The following is a 22,064-nucleotide window of genomic DNA, read 5'->3' on the forward strand; positions in this document are numbered from 1 at the left end:
TTGACGAAGGTCATTGTAAGTGACAATGGGAAGTTGTATGTTGCTGAATGTTTCCAGCAGTAAGGGAGCAGGAATAGTGTCAAGTAGAGGACTACGTCAGGGTATCACCCTACGGGAAATGGTATGGTTGAACGTTTTAACAGGATGATGAAAGATAGTATTGAAGTGGCAAAAGAAATAAACCAGATTGGGAGAAAGAGGTTAGACATAATTTGTGGGCCAATAGGATCACCCCACGTGAGAATTGGGGTTACAATCCTTTTGTTTTAATGGGGGACAGGACACTCCTTAACAAAGACACTCTGAGCTGGATGTCTAAAGCCAGAGCGGTTGAGTGGTCACTGGAAGAATTCAGGAACAAGTTTCCCAAGCACAAGCATCATATAAGAAGAGGTTGATGGGGCTCGTGGAGTGATGGAAGTGGATGTAAAAGTAGAAGACAAGGTCCATGTTAAGAAGTGTGGCATGGTAAGGAAAGGTAAGTGTAGATTTTCCCCTCCATCTTTGGCCAAAGAAATACTGTGTAATTCTGCTCTGGTGAACGATGATGGAGTTTGCCATGCCAGCCAGCCGCTTGTCAAGGTGCAGGAGCAAGAGAAGGTTGAAAGGGTATCCAGGGAAGTGAGTTATGATTGCTCGGGTGATGAAGTTTGTGAAGAGGCTTCAGAAGGCAGTTGGAGGAGGATTGCGACAGAACCAAAGATCCATTTGCAGTGCGTGGAAGGGAGGGTTGGAAGGGTATTTCTCATACCGTAAACATTGGAAGAGTTTGTGTGTGAGTGAACTGTGGAGAGTAACTCCAATCTGATGGTCTGTCTTAGCAGTTAGTCTGCTTGTCTTACCCTTGTTAGGTTTTCATTAGTACTTGTCTGCAGCCGCTAACCTTGTTTAATCTTAGCAATGATTTTGTCTACCTTGCTTTGGTGGGGATTTAAGTTTTTGTACATAATGGTCCCATTGCATTTCGCGAAACTGAAGGCGTTTAGTTTCTCGTGGAGATCACGGCCACAGGGCCGAACCGATTCCCCTGATGAAGTGCCATGGTAGGCACGAAATGCATTGGGACCATTATGTATGCCTGAACGACATTTTGAAAAAAGAAGAAAATATTAATGTGATTTACAACATTTAATTTCTCTTCACATGCATATGAAATAAATGGATACATTTGGATTCCAAAGGATTCTGTTCTTTTGCTTCAGTTAAAACTTTTTGGTAAAATCATTTTGATTACTTGACATTTATATCGCATGTTGCGATTTTTAAGAAGCCGCTCCCAGATGGTCGCCCCTTAAGTTTAAGGGACGCATTTCTCGCCATATGAAATAAACAACATTATAGCTCGGAAATCATTCTGGTCCACAGCCAGTGAGATATTCCAAGAAAGTGAACTGGGTCGACCTTGTAGTCCCAACTATTCAATAAGGGGGAGCCACCCGTGGCTCAGTAACCTGTAGCGAACAGGCCATACACCTGAAAAATTTGTGTTCAAATATGAAACAGACACACTTTGCTCTAAAGTTCACTTTTGGACTATATGCTACTTCAGAGCAGTAACAAGCGTGAATAAAAATGATACACAGATGGAGTCAGCAGTGCATCAAACTATACTATGGAACTATTCCAGATTCACCAGGAGAACTCAAATCAAAGACACAAAAAATACACAACTTACTTCACGGCCGTGTCAGGAGGATCTTCTGTTCATTGTTGCAAGAAAGATCACAAAGAAAAGGGTGACAGTTTTCAAAAATACTTATATCACAACATCCAGATGATAAGCAAGTCTTTAGAAGCAGCCTTCCAAAAGTACCATGCTTGCAATTATGGCTTAAATTTGTCCTTGCCCTGTTGCCGACTTCAATTACCTGATCAACGCCTTGACTCTCCAAGCTCATACTCCATATCAACATTGAGAGAAAGTGTCTCTTTTTGTTACCCGACTCACCCTTTTTTTATTACTGGTATTGCTGATTTTGATCACTGCGTGGGTCACTGCTGTCCAGGCCACTTTTATGTGACCCCTAAAACATGGTGAAATTGACTAATACACAGTTGTTATATTTAACTTTACAGCGAGGCCATAGTATATGGTGCAGGAAAATACATAAATGGCATAGGGAGTTAAATGTCCTCTGTGAACCACAGCACTTATCGTGCCATCCGAGTGTGACAAAGGAAACCTGGCGTCAAACCTACCTGTGTAGCCTGACCTCTGCGGCTTTTAAACCTGTTGGAAAACATGTCAAACTAATCCTTTTTGAATGGAAATTACCCCACTTTTAAATATTACGTCACCCCTAAATAGGACTTATAGCCCACAAGGTAGGGTGCACAGTATTTCAAAGTGCTACATGTAGGAATTTAACGTTGACATGCACCTACAATGACCATCCCCCAACAGGTGTTTTCACTGTTCGAACTGTACCTATCTTATGAGAAACATTAAAGTTCAGATAAAAGGTAACTTTGGATTGGGATACAGAGACAATTAAACCGCTATTTATACTTATTCATAATATGTATTATAAATCCAATTAGTTGGTGAAGTTGATTTTTTCGTAAATATTTAGGAAATGTGACTTTTACAAAGTTATACTTTACCTGCTTGAATCTCAAGCAGCTAATGATGCATCAGTCTGACTCTATCAGTACTTCTCCCTAAGGAGGTGTGAACACTGCTCCCAGAGTAGGAACAACGGCTTAGACCTTTTGACAAGATGACCTGGGTTGAGGCATTTTGCTCCTCTCAGCCCAGGAAAGACAGCTGGGGAGGGTGCAGGAACTTCATCAACATAAGGGCTTACACCCACCTGTTCTCGATCATTAGAAGTCATCCTTCCTCTGTGTCGCAATACCATTTCCAGAACCCTTGAATCAATTGGAACTAATTGTATAGGTCTTGTAGACATCTAGAAATCCTTGCAACCAAAAGGGGAAAACTTTCAAATCTTCTCTTCACCCCTTGGTAGGTTGTAATGTCTAACACCGCACTCCATCACTTTAGAAACGCAGAGATGTGCCATATTTACAATAATACAGTGCACCCCTTCGTTTCTGCCTGCGCTGGCGCTAAATTCAGCTGCCTAACGCCAACGCAGGCACCCATGCACCATAGTGCAAGGGTGCCTGCGTTGAAGGACGGATCATTTATGTGCAGGTAAGTGTTCCTTCCGGCACATAATCCAGAATGGCTATTTGTAACTTCTATGTGTGCTGCTTTGTGCAGCATTCATATGAGCTGCAACTCGTCTGTTTTTTAAATGATTGTTTATGTGTAGGAAGGGTCACATTCCTGCAAATAAACTATCAATTGTGTTTTGCTGTTTCTAAGTGTACTGCAGAATGCAGCACACATAGAAACTGCAAAAACGAGAAGAAATAAAGCATTTCTCCACGTTTCGCCTGTTTAGGACCAGGTTTTACCTGGCCTTAATATAGGCGCTGCCTCCTATTTACGCCACCCTTGTAAATAGGAGAAAGCATCAAAATCAATGAGTGCTGCAGTGGAACATCCACCACAACACCCATTGCCCTCCCCTTTCATGCTACGTGTAGCGTGAAAGTGCGTTATTTACAAGGCAGCGTTAAACCACATTAAGTGGCTTAACGCCGCTGTGTAAATAAGGCAAAGCCCCTATCGCCACAGGAATGTCGGAAAAAGTGTCGTTCCTGCGATACAGGCTTGTAAATATGCCCCAAGGTTTGGCAAAGCTGATAGCTTAGGAGCCACAACCAGACTCCTTGGCTTTTCCAATGCTTGTGATAGCCGGAACTGTAAAATATTCATCTAAATCAGAATTTTAAATGTCTACTTTAGTGGCTCGCTTGAATAATGAAACATTATTTACTTACATGCACTGAAAGTGACACAATCTGGTAGGATATTTACTTTCCAGACTCTTGGTACATTACAGATTACACATGGTCTTTGGCTTCATAATGAACTCTAGGAGACTGAGCTCTTACTCTTGCCCACTGTCCACCTCTTCACTCTCCATGGCCTTCCTCTTGCAGACGCCGAGCGGGCTGTAGCACTCCTGAATAAATACCAGGACAACATGGCGTCTCCCAGGGAACAGCAGCTGAAGGCTTCGATTGGCGAGGTCTCGCGGATCCTGGCCAGCGACCTCTTCCACGCGCTCTTAGGTGAGTGTCACTCCTCTTTCTTTCAAGAACCCCCTAACCCTTACCCGTGTGGTGGTTATAGTTATTGAGGGAAAGGAACAATTCAGTTTGTAGTGTGGTCTATACATTGGTCAATTTTATTTATTGTTATTTATTTATTTATTTACAGTCACTTGAGCAGTTGAACAGATTTATTCTGGACAATCTCGGGGCAACTATCTGCTCAAGCTCTAAAGCTTCAGATGTTTATATGTTTCATGTTTCATTCTTTGCATAAGATGACGTCCTAGAATCCCAGATTACAGAAATGTATTTGGTGTCCATAAGTCCAAACAAATCAGTACTGGGTCTTGACACAGTTTTTTTAAACCTACTCTTTAAAATGCATGTAGCCATGGGGGCTTTCAGCTGCCTTTTCAAAACATGTAGTGTATTAGATGACTTGTGATTTTACCCAATTGGCATTTGTTTCATTATGAAGTATGTTGTTGACTGTAATATTGCATTTATGGCACCCTGCTTAACCCCTTGGCTGCGGCGGTAATTCCGCCACAGCGCTAGGGGGGGTGGGGGCCGCGCGGCGCCACCATGCTCGTGACGGAACCACTCCATAACGAGCCTCGGGCGCGCTGTGCTTGTGACGGAGTGGTTCCGTCGCGGCCCCGCCCGCTCAATAGAACGCTCAGCGCAGGCGCAAAATCGCTGCCGCGCAGGCGTGGCAGAGGGGCCGTGACGGGAACCACTCCTTCATTAGCACAGCCTGTCCGTGGCTGGTGACGGAGTGGTTCCGTCACCAGCACCCAAAGTGTTAAATAGACAGTCAGTTGTGTATTAGACTATCTATTACTTAAAATAAAATGATCACCTAAAGGCATCAGACGAGGACGTGCACCCCCCCTTACTTTTCATTCATCATCCTAGGTGAGATAAACCAGCTAGCCCGCAGGGTTACTTGCCTCCTGCTGAGGTGATTCTGCAGCACGAGGTGACATCTGAGCCAGTGGAAGGCCCTGTGCTTGGAAACAGCTGAGCCCTTGGGTGCCAGAGTGCAGGTCCCTTCAACATTACACAAGTTCACAGATGCCTTCTCTCTTAAACCCTCAGGGACAAGAATCTGGAACTCCTTACCTTCCTCCCTTTGCCTACCACCTTCAAAGTCACCTTCAAAAGGACCTCAAACGGCCCCTATTGGACAGACACATTGGTTCACCACCCGCGACCAGACTTATGTACTCTCCAGTCCACACCAGGATACAAACTACCGTTGTCATGAGACCTCAACATTTTTTTATTTATTATATAGCGCAAACTTGACCCAAGAGGTTATCAGAGCGCTTTACATTTAGGATCGTTGCATTACAAGTTATATCAGATACAAGAGTATAGTAAGATACAGTACACATAAACAATGTTGCAAGAATTTGTAGGAGGGAGGGGAGGAGGGAGTAATAGCGGGGAGACCAGGAGGAACTGTGCCCATTGTCCGGCTGGGTAGGTGACGGTCAAGGGGGAAACCAGGGCCAATCTCCTCATTAGCTGTCTAGCAGCTCCACCGGGCATCAGCCATGTAGCTCAGGTCTCAGTGTTCAGGAAAACCAGTTTTGAATTTATTTGATTTGAGAAATGTATATAGCGCTGGCTAGACGTGAAGGTATCAGAGTGCTATACCAGAGGAACATCTTAATCGATGCTTGAACTGTGTACGAGCTCTGATCAGCTGCTGCCATTGTCCCAGTCGCATCTGCTGATGCAAATGTCTGAATGTAATAATTGTGTGACTCGCTATATCCTTGTATCCATCTACTGTTGTAATGCGCACTGATGCCTTCGGGCCATGTCCACGCTATATAAAATTGCAAACATAAAAATAAATAAACATGAGTTGAAGGAGTTGGGCTTTCAGCACCGACGCTCCTACCCCCACGCTAACCCCTTCACCCATCTTACATGTTCTTGTGCATTTATGTGTGAAGCTGTGCAACAGGGCTTTAAGTAGGATGAAAAAACTGGAGAGTCTCTCAGAGGGGCGTGGCCAGTGTATTTAAGGGCATGGCTTAAAAACACGGAAGCTGAAAATCTGTGTTTAGCTTAGTGTGCCCTAAATCCCGCCCCCCTGCCCCCCAACTGTGGCTTGTGTATAATATTGAAAAGGCTTCCACTTAAAGCCCTGGTGACACCACGACAATGTTGCTGCTCCAGAGTTTCAAAAAGAGAAGGGAAATTGAGAGAGACAGAAAATGACTTTCTTTAAAGGATTTCCCTTTCCCTACAACACTCCCCTGGCATGACGTCATTCCCTAACTTCACTAGTGTGAGAAGTGAGCAGTGTGAGCAGCGCTCATCGATGTGCCTGCTGTCACTGCAGTCCGGAAAAAAACGGACCGCCTGTGCCAGGGCACAAAACAGGGCCCGATGGAGACCCGTTTCGAGGCCCCCTTTAAAAAACTGCTGATGCTCAGCACCGGTGAGACCCGGCCCACTGTGCAACACTTCGAACCACGAGCCGTGGCTATGAGCTGCACGACAAACGCCCATTGCTTCGTGCAGTGTTACAGTGCAGCTGAATACTCATGGCTGGGTCAAGGGGAGGTCCTGGAAAGAGTCACGTTATCTGTGGTACTTTGCAACTGTCAGCAACGTACACTGCGTCACCCTGTGTCACACAATATCGGCTCCCTTCACACGGTCATCTGGCGAGGAGCCAATATTACACAGTGGCAGGGAAAACGAACTGAAAACCACTGCTAAAAGGTTTCCAGCCTTTCTTTTGAGGTTTTGGTAAGCCAATGTCCATTAACCAGACCAGGACATTGACACCACCCTCAGCAACATAACATAACATGTGTATTTGTAAAGCGCATGTTCACCCGGAGGTCTCTTGGCGCTGAATAACAGATGTGCATTGTGTTCTTTATTGGCGGGGTTTGGTAGTGGGGGAGCGGGCAATATTGCACCTAATTTGTGTCTGCCCCTTCCTATTAGAAATCCGAAAAATGGTCCTTCGGGAAGTCTTAAAGAAGGAACAAATAAGAACTTGCAGAGCCGCGGTCATTCAATGTCTTGGAGGTTCATCGATCCAAATGTCTTATAGAACCATAAAATTCCTAAAAATTGCTGCAAAAGAACAGGACAATAAAAGTGAACTAACTTAAGTTGCCCCAGTATATACAGTCTACGTTTTCTTATTTATATGGCCTTGACAGTATGTCCTGACCTTTTTAACTCAATCAGTGTCAATTGTTCGCAGAACGATCTTCTTGTCTTTTCACTTTTTAACACAAGTTTTTAAAATGTACACTTCATGTATTCTTTTTTGATGGTGGTTTTCCCACTCTTTCATGGTTTTTTACTAAATCCAATAAAAGTATACTTGGCTTGACTTGTAGTGGGGCCAGGGGGCAACAGTGCCTCTTAGGTACTTCTTGGTACAAAAGGATTTAGGCCCAGATCTCTGTACTGGGGTGAATGTATGACATTGTTCTGCATTCTGTCCATCACCTGTTGTTTTTGCTTTTGTCACCCCGAGTGGGCGGGGTATGCTCAGACGTGAGTCCGTGCTCTCCATGCCACTGGAATCAAGCTATCCAGGCTGATGAGGGCTGAAAGCCCGAAACCGGTCCTTGGATGCTTGCTTCCAGTCCAGGGAGGACCTGGCTTGGCAGTTCGGGCTGGACTGTTCCCATGGGGCACAGGGTCAAGGCTGATTTGCATATAGCTGGGTTCAAACTGGAAAGGCATGGTGAGCAAAAAAACGATGGATTTAGGCCCAGATCTCTGTACTGGGTTGAATGTATGACATTGTTCTGCATTCTGTCCATCACCTGTTGTTTTTGCTCTTAGATACTTCTTGGCATGAAGCCCTGCCCCCTCCAAGACCCTGCCCCCTCCTCACAATGTATATTTTTTTTAGTTGGCAGGTTTGAGATTGTCCCTTTTTCAAGATGGAGGTTGTGACATAGCTCGTACCTGCTTAAGTTATGTTGTAGGTTTAGGTAGACAAAAAGGAGGTGTTGATTGTTCTACCAAATTCCTTACGTACCTCTGGAACGCTGCACCCAGTTCCTTGTAAAGTCTCAGGAATTGCTGAAAACCTAGTGCAGCATCCAGGGAAACATACTTTACACCAGCATGAAAACTGAGAAATGTGGTATTCAAGAAAGAATCACAGAGCCCATCTGAGCTCCCAGGCAGCCATTGCTGGTCTACCATTCCCTCCTCTCGGCTTCCTGTTCTCACGTCCCAACATGCACTCAACGACGTGTTCACACCTACCCGCCAGGAAGTGACGACATGTTAGAGTGATGACATTACATGCTCTCCAAACTAAATAGTGTTTAATCCCTTACATGCCCCTCCAGAGGCTTTATGTTGTGGTGGAGGTGAAAGATCTGGGGCTATGAACTTGGAGAGGAATGGGGTGGGCACAGTAAGGATCAGGTGTGAAGGCCTCACAAGATGCTTATTCTCGGAGCTCTTCGATGTTTCTGTGTTTGTGAAGTTTCACAAGGGTCTTAGTGCATTGGTCCAAACATTGAGCCTGGACCCTTCTGTGTCAGGTACCAGGTGCATCTGCGGATCAAGGGATTTATCATCCTTGTGATGACTGGGCCATGGTGGCAGGCCCGGACTGGCCGTTGTGGGCACCAGGCAATCCCCTGGTGGGCCGCAAGGCTGGGGGCCGGTTTTGGACCCCTGGAGGCCGTTTTTGTTACAGGGCTGTTTTTGCAGCATATCTGCAAAATCGGCCGTGTAACAAAATCGGCCTAAAACCAGCCCTGGCAAAGAGCTCGGCGGCAACCTGAAGCCCCGAGGGGTGTGGGGGGGAGGGGCGCGGCCAAGCACTTTGCCAGGGCCGGTTTTGGTTCCCAGTCCGGCCCTGCATGGTGGATCTCCTTGATTTGAGCAGCAGTACATCTCCTTGACCCAATCTGAGGTTCTGCAGTTTGTGGCTCCTTTTGTCTTCTCTCGATGTAAAAGTCAGTTATCTCAGAACACCCTAAACCATAGGTTGCAGGAGACATTGTAGTTGAGCTGTGGGGTGTTAATGTCCTTTCAGCGATTCTGTCACTGAAATGAGGAGTGAGGTCGATCTGCATGGTTTTTTATTCAGGATGACCATGAAATCTTGAAGAATGGCCTAATAGTGTCGTCTTGCATTGATGAAAACCCAGATATAGTCCAACGATCTCGAAGTATCTTCTGTTGAATGGTGGACTGCTATACGATTTGAGAGTCACAGGTATCCCGAAGGTGAAGATGATTTTTTTCAAAGTTGGCATGGCCACCTAAGTGGTGGTGCAGGGACTGGCATGAGTTCTGGAAATCAGGACAATTCATCCATGTTGACAAGGAGATAATGGGCAGTTGCGAACAGGTCTGAATATATATATTCCAGCCTCCGGCCATGCGTCTTGTGGGAGTTGAGACATCACCAGAACCAAAAGAGAACCTTACTTTCTGTACTACCACAAAATAATGCACCTGGTCTGATACTATGATCAACTCAACAATTAGTAGGAAATTAAGTGTTCTGTCTTGTATGATATCTGACTGGTATGCCTGTTGGGGATGAGAACCCTCATATACGCTTTGATGGCATGCTTCAACATAGGGTTCCTCCTTACAACATTGGTGATGTCTAATGGTCTAGGCTGCTACTTTCTGTGACAGGGAATTCTAGGACAATTCTGCTAAAAGGAGAACCTGATGTGTCAATTGGTCTGGGTGATGATGAGTATGAAGTACAGCAATGAAAACAACCTCATGGTGGACTAAAATCACTTTTATTTTATGTCCTCAAGAGGTAGAGTTAAAAAAAATAGAAAGAACATTTTTCGAACCAATCTTGGTTACAGGGGGTCAACATGTTTCTGCCTTGTAAAAAAACACTAGCAAGAGGTACAAGGCATTCAGCAGGACCATCGTAAGCAATGACTGCTTTAGATTACTAGGATATTCAAACCCCTGTGACTCGGTTAGAGTACAGTCAATGGTTCCTTTGAAACATGTGGTTCTCCACCATTGGCTCAACCATCCATGGGTTAAAACTGCTGCCTCTACTCAAAAACACTCAGGCAGGGCGACTTAGGGCTATTTACTTTGTAGTCTGCTCATGTGCAGAAATGCTTTCTCAGTCATACAAGACAGATGCCTTAATGGTCCCCTAAATATTCCATTGATAATAGCAACAGACCAGAGGCATTATTTTCTAGTAGTATTATCATTGTGGGTGTAATGCACTGTGGTCTTTAATCAACTTCCTTCCTGACCACTTGTGTTTTTCAATTCAACTTTACTTTCTGTCTCAGTAGTCTCTTGTTGGCCACAAATCATCATTTGGTTCCTCGGGCATGGAGAATAGCTACGTTCTCCCCAAGAGAGCCACTATCAGTCTGACATATCGAATGGCTCAATTTCTTGAGGATTTACCGTTGACGAGTGAACTTCTTCTAGTCTACACTGCTGAATGTGACCCACTTCTGACACAGCTGGAGTTGTTGGTTCTTGTGATGTTTTGATGTTATTTGCCTGGTCCAATGCCAAGGGGTGGCACTGTGTTATGTCATCTAATGAATCCTCCAGCAATGGAAGGTCTGGAGATACAGTTCTTCAGCAGCAAATGAGAAAAGATGTCAGCAAGATTCAGATCTTTGCCAGGCCTTTCAATATGAGGTGGCACTCTCTCTTTGGGGCTTCCAAAAACTGACATAAGAGCCAGATGGTAAGTGATACTGTGGTGCTGCTTAAGGATTTGGGTGTGTTGCAAATGGGTTCTGCCCATTTAGTCCACTAGAATTTTTGGCTTTGACTTCCAGGTTTTAGGACCTTTACTGTAGGTAAGTCTCAATACTGGATTCTCACTTACAGTACTTTCATGGTAATTGGACTGAGCATGTTTACAGCCAGTCTACAGTTTAAGATATGACCCAATATTCCATCAGCTCTGGTTCTTTCAGGAACTTGTCCAGATTTTGAGTTCCATTGCTTCTGTGCATTTTCAGATATTTTTGCTGCTGTTTTCAAATCAGGTTTTTTTTAGGGGTTTTTGCGGTGCATTTCTGAAGCAGAAGCAATAATTAATAAATTGACTGTCAGCTGGGGTAGATAGATTAACCATATCAAATTCCAACCTAAGTTGGCACACCGGGGAGCTTTTGAGTAGCCCAAATATACTGCCCGGATGGTACCTGGGAAGATTGTCTCCAATTCTCCATGCAGCCTGGACCCCCCACCCCCACATTGTGGGCTGCTAATTTTCCCTTGATTATATCTAAGATACTCATTTCAATAGGGTTTATTAATCAGCGATTAATTTTCTGTGGTTGATTTCGAAGATGGCGGGCACTGGTATGCATTGCTTTTTTCTAGACTTTTGCACATTAGTTTAGAGTCCAGCCATACCCGAGATAAAAATAGCATTCCGCAGTGGATGCCTTTTGTTCACGTATCCTCCACATGTACTTGGATTTAGATGCTCCGAACTTCATTATTTCTGTTTTTGCCAAGTTTAAATTCAGTTCATTCGAATCATTATAAAGATGGAGACTGTTTAGGGACCTTTGAAGGTCAATCGCAGTCTGATCTGAAGGAGCCGTATCGTCTACATACTGCACAAGTAACAAACATTGCGCCCTCACTCTTGGGGGATGCGTTTCTTGAGTAGCCAGTCCTGCAATAGGTCTACATGGATATTATCTCAAAAGGACGGATCCCTGTTTCAGGTCCTGTTTAGTTGGAATCTTTGTTGGAGATGGTGGAACCATTACCTAGTTTGATCCTAACCCAGGTGTCGGTGTGCAGCAATCTGATGGCGGTGAAGAGTTGATGAGATGTTCCATGCCTTCAAGACCTTTTCCACAATATAGCCTGACTGAGCTTATAAAAGGCTATGCTACAATCTAAAAAGCACACATACGTAGAGGGTTTCTGATTGATTGCTGTTTTTGTTACTAGATTGATCACTGTGACGTTATCTAGTGTTTCGCAGCCTTTTCTAAAGCCTGTTTGAGAATTGGGCAGAATATTTGGTAGCGTGAGAGTGATAAATGCACATTTCCTTTATGAAAGAAAAAGCATTGACTGGACAATATTGTAAGTGTTGTTGCTGTGTACCAGTAAGTGGAGATTACTAGCCCACGCCACCTCCCCCGAGTAGGCCTTGGGTTGCTTTGATTCGCTATCCTGAGAGAGTCAAGTGCTACAATGGGGTACTTGGTTCCCAGTAAAAAGACAATTGCAGATGTATTACTTACACAGGAATAACATCCTTCACAGGTAATAACTCAATTTCTTACAGGGTGTGTGAGCCTTGGTCTTGAGCGCAGTACGGCCATAGGTGTAGTATAAAAGGAAGACCCCGTATAGAGTTGTGGGCTCTTCTCTTCAGACCCCACCGCTCCATTCCTATAGGCAAGACCCGATTGACACATATGTGTCAGGAATGTGTATGAGGGTGACATTTCAGTGGGCGTCAGCTTCCCCAAGCTGCTCATACCTGGAGTACCGGGACACACATATCAAAGTGGCCCGGGTCAAGTTTTGTTAGGTTCCCTGGTTCACCTCAAAGTAATGATCACATCCATTGTTTATCTCCCATAACTTGTCTCATGCGTGCCCGATAGTGTCACCCATAAATGATAGAACTAATTTGTTCTTTACTCTAACGTGTATCTAGATAACATGCTTTGGCAAAGCCAATAGGTCTTGTCTTTGAGAACCAATGGCTTTACAAACGGTTTTTATCCACGCTGCATATATTGGGGAGAGGAGTTGACCTAACGGCCAGGGCGGTCAACCTCGAATCTGGGGAACTGGGTTCGAGTCTCGGCAATGACGCTGAACATCCTGTGATTCTGGGCAAATCACTTAAACTCCCCGTGCCTAACAAAAATGTCCTCAAGTAACGCAACTGGTGCTATGTTCCGCCACTATGTTCCGACCCGACTCCTTCGTTCTGCACCTCATGTCCCCCGCAAAATACAACCTAAAGACCAAGGGCGGAAAGACGTTAAGTTTCCTGGCCATTAAAGCCTGGAATAACTTGCCCAAACATCTGAGACATCAAACCCAGGAAAAACCTTTCAGACATCTCCTAAAAACGTGGATCTTTTCCCTACCCGATGACTGGGCTAAAGCTGCCATCTAGCCTCCCTCAACCTCAGACACTGGGCCCAGGAATTTTAGCGCCATGATGCTCCCTCCGGAGCGAACGCTGCGCTATAGAAATACCCCCTCAAATACTCAAATACTCAAATGTAGAGCGCTCTGAGACCCGATTCGGGTCAAGTTTGCGCTATATAAAACTCTGTGAAAAAAAATATCATTTGTGATGCTGTGCAGCGTGGCTAAATAAAAAATAAAAAATAAACGCTTTTGGCTTGGCTGCCTGTGTCATTTTGTATTTACAACAAGGGGTGGTGAGGGACAGAGTCTCTGAATTAAGCAGAATACTCTCACCCAGTCAAGAGATCAGGGCTAGATCCAACACCGTTTTTTAGCTCAATGCACCATCCCAGTTTCAGAACCTGGCTGTATGCAAATTAGTCTGTTCCTGTCCCAGTGCATGATGGGAACAGGGCAAACCAAACTACAAAAGCCAATTCTTACACTGGGAAGGAAACAAGCTTCCGGGGACCGGTTTCTGGCATTACAGCCGTCTTCGGCCCGGCTTGCTTGAATCCTGATGGTGCAATGAGCAAGGGACTCATGTCTGAGTATACCCTTCCACGCTTAGGGTGGACAAAAATATTTACAACAAGGGGTGGTGAGGGACAGAGTCTCTGAATTAAGCAGAATACTCTCACCCAGTCAAGAGATCAGGGCTAGATCCAACACCGTTTTTTAGCTCAATGCACCATCCCAGTTTCTGAACCTGGCTGTATGCAAATTAGTCTGTTCCTGTCCCAGTGCATGATGGGAACAGGGCAAACCAAACTACAAAAGCCAATTCTTCCACTGGGAAGGAAACAAGCTTCCGGGGACCGGTTTCTGGCATTACAGCCGTCTTCGGCCCGGCTTGCTTGAATCCTGATGGTGCAATGAGCAAGGGACTCATGTCTGAGTATACCCTTCAACGCTTAGGGTGGACAAAAATATTTACAACAAGGGGTGGTGAGGGACAGAGTCTCTGAATTAAGCAGAATACTCTCAACCAGTCAAGAGATCAGGGCTAGATCCAACACCGTTTTTTAGCTCAATGCACCATCCCAGTTTCAGAACCTGGCTGTATGCAAATTAGTCTGTTCCTGTCCCAGTGCATGATGGGAACAGGGCAAACCAAACTACAAAAGCCAATTCTTACACTGGGAAGGAAACAAGCTTCCGGGGACCGGTTTCTGGCATTACAGCCGTCTTCGGCCCGGCTTGCTTGAATCCTGATGGTGCAATGAGCAAGGGACTCATGTCTGAGTATACCCTTCCACGCTTAGGGTGGACAAAAATATTTACAACAAGGGGTGGTGAGGGACAGAGTCTCTGAATTAAGCAGAATACTCTCACCCAGTCAAGAGATCAGGGCTAGATCCAACACCGTTTTTTTAGCTCAATGCACCATCCCAGTTTCAGAACCTGGCTGTATGCAAATTAGTCTGTTCCTGTCCCAGTGCATGATGGGAACAGGGCAAACCAAACTACAAAAGCCAATTCTTACACTGGGAAGGAAACAAGCTTCCGGGGACCGGTTTCTGGCATTACAGCCGTCTTCGGCCCGGCTTGCTTGAATCCTGATGGTGCAATGAGCAAGGGACTCATGTCTGAGTATACCCTTCCACGCTTAGGGTGGACAAAAATATTTACAACAAGGGGTGGTGAGGGACAGAGTCTCTGAATTAAGCAGAATACTCTCACCCAGTCAAGAGATCAGGGCAAGATCCAACACCGTTTTTTTAGCTCAATGCACCATCCCAGTTTCAGAACCTGGCTGTATGCAAATGAGTCTGTTCCTGTCCCAGTGCATGATGGGAACAGGGCAAACCAAACTACAAAAGCCAATTCTTACACTGGGAAGGAAACAAGCTTCCGGGGACCGGTTTCTGGCATTACAGCCGTCTTCGGCCCGGCTTGCTTGAATCCTGATGGTGCAATGAGCAAGGGACTCATGTCTGAGTATACCCTTCCACGCTTAAGGTGGACAAAAATATTTACAACAAGGGGTGGTGAGGGACAGAGTCTCTGAATTAAGCAGAATACTCTCACCCAGTCAAGAGATCAGGGCTAGATCCAACACCGTTTTTTAGCTCAATGCACCATCCCAGTTTCAGAACCTGGCTGTATGCAAATTAGTCTGTTCCTGTCCCAGTGCATGATGGGAACAGGGCAAACCAAACTACAAAAGCCAATTCTTACACTGGGAAGGAAACAAGCTTCCGGGGACCGGTTTCTGGCATTACAGTCGTCTTCGGCCCGGCTTGCTTGAATCCTGATGGTGCAATGAGCAAGGGACTCATGTCTGAGTATACCCTTCCACGCTTAGGGTGGACAAAAATATTTACAACAAGGGGTGGTGAGGGACAGAGTCTCTGAATTAAGCAGAATACTCTCACCCAGTCAAGAGATCAGGGCTAGATCCAACACCGTTTTTTAGCTCAATGCACCATCCCAGTTTCAGAACCTGGCTGTATGCAAATTAGTCTGTTCCTGTCCCAGTGCATGATGGGAACAGGGCAAACCAAACTACAAAAGCCAATTCTTACACTGGGAAGACGGCTGAAATGCCAGAAACCGGTCCCCGGAAGCTTGTTTCCTTCCCAGTGTAAGAATTGGCTTTTGTAGTCTGGTCTGCCCTGTACCCATGATGCACTGGGCCAGGGACAGACTAATTTGCATATAGCCAGGTTCTGAAACTGGGATGGTGCAATGAGCTAAAAAACGGTGTTGGATCTAGCCCTGATCTCTTGACTGGGTGAGAGTATTCTGCTTAATTCAGAGACTCTGTCCATCACCACCCCTTGTTGTAAATATTTTTGTCCACCATAAGCGTGGAAGGGTATACTCAGATGTGAGTCCCTTGCTCATTGCACCATCAGGATTCAAGCAAGCCGGGCCGAAGACGGCTGTAATGCCAGAAACCGGTCCCCGGAAGCTTGTTTCCTTCCCAGTGTAAGAATTGGCTTTTGTAGTCTGGTCTGCCCTGTTCCCATGATGCACTGGGCCAGGGACAGACTAATTTGAATACAGCCAGGTTCTGAAACTGGGATGGTGCAATGAGCTAAAAAACGGTGTTGGATCTAGCCCTGATCTCTTGACTGGGTGAGAGTATTCTGCTTAATTCAGAGACTCTGTCCATCACCACCCCTTGTTGTAAATGTGTCATTTTGTAGGCGTGCGCACCACACAATAAAACATGCAGCAGATCGGAGGGCAGGAGCTAAACAAAGCCGGGGTTGAGGGAAAGTAACTCAGAGGGCACGGGTAAGAAGTAGGAATGGAGAAAATCCCACAGGCAAGTGCGAGAGGTAGGGAGTAGGGAGTAGGGAGGAGCAGTCGGGCAACAGAGATCTATACAGAATGCAGCAGGAGAGGCTACTTGAGGGATACAGTTTGTAGTGTAGTTCCTATATTCCCAATAGGCTCTGCGCATTGGAATAATATATACTATAGAATTGATGTAGGACTTAGGTCGACTAGGTCTCTATCGAATATATTAAACTTAATTATGAGTGCCAGCTAGCTCAGAGGTCACTAGAAACTTTCTCGAATAAACAAGAAGAGATTAGTTTCTGACAACCGCATAAACATGACAACCTTGTTTCCCAAGAATAAGAAATGTATCTCTAGAGTCGTGGAAACAATAGATAGATATTTTACTCAGTCATTCGTGCATGCTTCGTTTCATCAGAGTGGCAGAGAAATAGATAGATGGGCGTTTTCAATAAAAAGGATTTATTGAACAGTCTTCTTTCTCATGCATAAGAAATGAACTGCTACAATCGTAATACTGGTTGCAAAGTATAATGCGTACAGTACAAAGAGTAGAATAAAATAATACTGTAAGAGTATGGTATGGTTCCTAAACCATAAATAAATACATACATAAATAACAGAGGCTAAAAAGTACTCAACCGATGCTTCTAAAATACGCCTACCCCGATGTACCTAACCTTAGCTTAGTACAAGGGAAGAAGTAAGTGAGGTGTAGAATAAATATAATAGTCTGTTGCCAAGAATCTGTACCAAGATTTCTCTATGGGTCTAATCAGCTCCGTACCTTGATTTGGAATGGAGAAGGTCGGGTTCAGGACTCGATTTCCCAACAACCCGCAAGGGTAGCTTGGAAACACTGGAGCTGGATTTCTCAGCAGGAGAAAAGACAGCGTCTCTCTCAGTGCGTCTGCTGGAGGGTCGGCTTCCTTCGGCACTTGCTGTTGCAGGATGCGTCGGGCAAGTAGATAGTCGAACTGCTCCAAACCACTGTGTGTTTGCTTGGGCAAGTGTGGGCATATTTATACCTTGAAGGTGCCGAGTTTGACGTACAGTTGGACATAATAACGTAATCAAAGAGTCTCAGTTCTTTGAAAACTCCATGAGTTCTTGGACAAATCAATATTCAAGCAAGGGGAAGTCCCTGACTGCTGAAGGCGAGTTTTCCAAGAAACCGTTGTGGATTTTGGGAACTAGTGGAAGTAGCCATGCCGTATTTGGACTGCATGAGCTATGTCTAAATATGGTTATGATTCCTATGCCTATATAAGGATATGGTGATTTATACCTATATAAGGGCATGAATCAGGAACATTACACTAGGGTCCTAAAATGCTATAAAACAAATTTGAACACTCTCTCGTGGAGTGCTTGAGAAAAATAAAAAAGTAGTGTCTGAAAAGAAAGCAGCAGGAGCAGCACTGGCAGCCAGTCCAGGAGAATGTGAAGAGGCAATCCTCCATGGGAGAAACAAACACAAGATTAACAAGCTGGGACACCAATAAGAATCAGGCAATTGAGACTGGTAAGGAAAGCCAACCATTGGTAAGCAATGTTAGGCTCCACGCCCCTCTCTGTTCTTGGAAAGCAATGGGTGGTTCCACGCCCCTCTGGGTTCTTGGTAAGCAATGGTAGGATCCCCCCTCTCTGTTCTTGTTAAGAAATGGCAGGCTCCACGCCCCCTTATTTTCTTGATAAGCAATGGTAGGTTCCACACCCCCCTCTGTTCCAGGTAAGCAATGGTACGCTCCAAGCCCTTCTCTGTTCTTGATAAGCAATGGCAGGCTCCACGCTCCTCTCTCTTCTTGGTAAGCAAAGGTAGGCTCCACATCCCCCTTTGTTCTTGGTAGGCAATGGTAAGCTCAGTGCCCCACTCTGTTATTGGTAAGCAATGGGAGGATGGTAGTCTCCACATCCCCCAATGTTCTTGTTATGCAATAGCAGGCTTCAACCCCCCCTTATGTTCTTGGTAAGCATTGGTAGGTTCGAAGCCCCCCTGTGTTCTTGGTACGCAATGGAAGGCTCCACACCCACCTATGTTCTAGGTAAGTAATGGCAGGCTACACAGTCCTCTGTGTTCTGAATAAGCAAGGGCAGGCTCCATGCCCCTCTATGTTCTTGGTAACCACAGTAGGCTCCATGCCCCTCTGTGTTCTTGGTAAGCAAGGGCAGGCTCCAGGCCCCCTATGTTCTTGGTAACCACGGTAGGCTCCATGCCCCTCTGTGTTCTTGGTAGCCACGGTAGGCTCCATGCCCCTCTGTGTTCTTGGTAAGCAATGGCAAGCTCCACAGCTCCATATGTTATTGGTATGCAATGTCAGCTCCACACCCTCCTACATTCTTAGTAAGTAATGGCAGGCTCCACAGCCCCCTATGTCTTGGTAAGCAATGACAGGCTCCAGACCCCCCTATGTTCTTGGTAAGCAATGCCAAGCTTCATGCACCCTATGTTCTTGGTAAGCAATGGCAGGCACCACTCTCCCTGTTTCTTGGTAAGCAATGATAGGCTCCACAACCGCCTATGTTCTTTGTAAGCAATGGCAGGCTCCATGCCCCCCTGTGTTCTTGGTAGCCACGGTAGGCTCCATGCCCCTCTGTTCTTGGTAAGCAATGGCAGGCTCCATGCCCCTCTGTGTTCTTGGTAAGCAATGGCAAGCTCCACACCCTCCTACATTCTTAGTAAGTAATGGCAGGCTCCTCAGCCCCCTATGTCTTGGTAAGCAATGACAGGCTCCAGACCCCCCTATGTTCTTGGTAAGCAATGCCAAGCTTCATGCACCCTATGTTCTTGTAAGCAATGGCAGGCACCACTCTCCCTGTTTCTTGGTAAGCAATGATAGGCTCCACAACCGCCTATGTTCTTTGTAAGCAATGGCAGGCTCCATGCCCCCCTGTGTTCTTGGTAGCCACGGTAGGCTCCATGCCCCTCTGTGTTCTTGGTAAGCAATGGCAGGCTCCATGCCCCTCTGTGTTCTTGGTAGCCACGGTAGGCTCCATGCCCCTCTGTGTTCTTGTTAAGCAATGGCAAGCTCCACAGCTCCATATGTTATTGGTATGCAATGTCAGCTCCACACCCTCCTACATTCTTAGTAAGTAATGGCAGGCTCCACAGCCCCCTATGTCTTGGTAAGCAATGGTAGGCTCCAGACCCCCCTATGTTCTTGGTAAGCAATGCCAGGCTTCATGCTCCCTATGTTCTTGGTAAGCAATGGCAGGCACCACTCTCCCTGTTTCTTGGTAAGCAATGATAGGCTCCACACCCGCCTATGTTCTTTGTAAGCAATGGCAGGCTCCATGCCCCCCTGTGTTCTTGGTAAGCAATGGCAGGCTCCATGCCCCTCTGTGTTCTTGGTAAGCAATGGCAGGCTCCATGCCCCTCCTATGTTCTTGGTAGCCACGGTAGGCTCCATGCCCCTCTGTGTTCTTGGTAAGCAATGGCAGGCTCCATGCCCCTCTGTGTTCTTGGTAAGCAATGGCAGGCTCCATGCCCCTCCTATGTTCTTGGTAACCACGGTAGGCTCCATGCCCCTCTATGTTCTTGGTAAGCAATGGCGGGCTCCACGGCTCCATATGTTATTGGTATGCAATGTCAGCTCCACACCCTCCTACATTCTTAGTAAGTAATGGCAGGCTCCACAGCCCCCTGTTTCTTGGTAAGCAATGGTAGGCTCCACCCCCTCTATGTTCTTGGTGAGCAATGTGTTGAACCCTGCACATAGAGACACTGGTAGCCACGATGTATATTTCAAGTCTTCTTTATTGGTTCCAGGTCAGGGTAGTATCAATCATAGTTTAGCCAGCTCTAGTCAGGTACTAGCCACGTACAGCCCCACCAGGAGCAGCCTCCCTGCTGCTCAGCCCACCTCCAACTGTCCACACTCATCCTCTCAGGCACCCAGGCATTCAACGCATCACAGTCACACCAGCATTCCATTACCATCTTTCACTCTGGCTGAGCAGCTAGGATGACCTATGCTGATTACATATAAAAGTAATACTTAGGATATAACACAATGGCAGGCTCCACCCTCTCCTATTTTCTTGGTAAGCAGCGGTCGGCTTCACACCCCCTATGCTCTTGGTAAGCAATAATAGGCTCCACGCCCCCTGCATTCTTGGAAAGCAATGGCAGGCTTCACACACTCTATTTTCTTGGTAAGCAATGGCAGGCTCCACCTCTCCCTGTTTCTTGGTAAGCAATGGTAGGCTCCATGCCCGTCTATGTTCTTGGTAAGCAATGGTAGGCTCCATGCCCCACTATGTTCTTGGTAAGCAATGGTAGGCTCCATGCCCCACTATGTTCTTGGTAAGCAATGGTAGGCTCAACACCGCACTATGTTCTTGGTAAGCAATGGTAGACTCAACGCCCCACTATGTTCTTGGTAAGCTATGACAGGCTCCATGCCCCCCTGTGTTCTTGGTAAGCAATGGTAGGTTCCACGCCCACTATATTTTTGGTAAGCAATAGTAGGCTCCACACCCTTCTATGTTCTTGGTAAGCAATGGCAGGCTCCACGGCTCCCTGTTTCTTGGTAAGCAACGGTACCCTCCATGCTCCCCTATGTTCTTGCTAGGCAATGGGAGGCTCCATGCCCCCCTATGTTCTTGGTAAGCAATGGTAGACTCCATGACCGCCTATGTTCTTGGTAAGCGATGGTAGGCTCCATGGCCCCATATGTTCTTGGTAAGCAATGGCAGGCTCCACGCCCCCTATGTTCTTGGTAAGCGATGGTATGCTCCATGCCCCTCTATGTTGTTGGTAAGCAATGGCAGGCTCCAGGCCCCTCTATGTTGTTGGTAAGCTATGGCAGGCTCCATGCCCCCCTATGTTCTTGGTAAGCAATGGCAGGCTCCATGCCCCCCTATGTTCTTGGCAAGCAATGGTAGGCTCCACGCCCCCTATGTTCTTGGTAAGCGATGGTAGGCTCCATGGTCCCATATGTTCTTGGTAAGCAATAGTAGGCTCCATGCCCCCCTATGTTCTTGGCAAGCAATGGTAGAATCCACGGCCGCCCATGTTCTTGGTAAGCAATGGTAGGCTCCACGCTCCCTATGTTCTTGGTAAGCAATGGTAGGCTCCTATGTTCTTGGTAAGCAATGGTAGGCTCCTATGTTCTTGGTAAGCAATGGTAGGCTCCTATGTTCTTGGTAAGCAATGGTAGGCTCCTATGTTCTTGGTAAGCAATGGTAGGCTCCTATGTTCTTGGTAAGCAATGGTAGGCTCCTATGTTCTTGGTAAGCAATGGTAGGCTCCTATGTTCTTGGTAAGCTCACAAAATGTCTTGTCGCAGCCAGCGTATACACTATGTAGTAGGATCGACCTAAGAAAGAGTAGTTTAGGCAGCCTTAGCTCAGAGGTCTAAACTGGCTTTCCAAGTTTTCAAGTCAGTTTGGAATAGGTCTGGCGTTTCAAAAAAACATGTCTGGTCACTAAAAAGAAAAGTTTCCCTCATTCATAAATCACGATTCCAGGCTTTTTGTTCGCTTTATGGAACATTTGTGGCAAGTGGTGCATTTTA

At 46.0% G+C, this 22,064-nt stretch overlaps 1 protein-coding gene across 2 annotated transcripts in view; it reads left to right on the plus strand.

Annotated features, from left to right (window-relative positions):
- Positions 1-22,064, plus strand: part of DLG3 (discs large MAGUK scaffold protein 3) — a 1,928,515-nt gene that overhangs the window by 183,134 nt on the left and 1,723,317 nt on the right. For both annotated transcript variants that reach the window (XM_078640191.1, XM_078640192.1), the window contains exon 2: positions 4,018-4,149. In XM_078640191.1, coding sequence (XP_078496317.1) covers positions 4,018-4,149 — 132 coding nt within the window. The remainder of the gene's footprint in view (positions 1-4,017; positions 4,150-22,064) is intronic.

This window comes from Lissotriton helveticus, chromosome 4_2 (assembly GCF_964261635.1).
Source record: "Lissotriton helveticus chromosome 4_2, aLisHel1.1, whole genome shotgun sequence".
Classification (NCBI taxonomy): domain Eukaryota; kingdom Metazoa; phylum Chordata; class Amphibia; order Caudata; family Salamandridae; genus Lissotriton; species Lissotriton helveticus.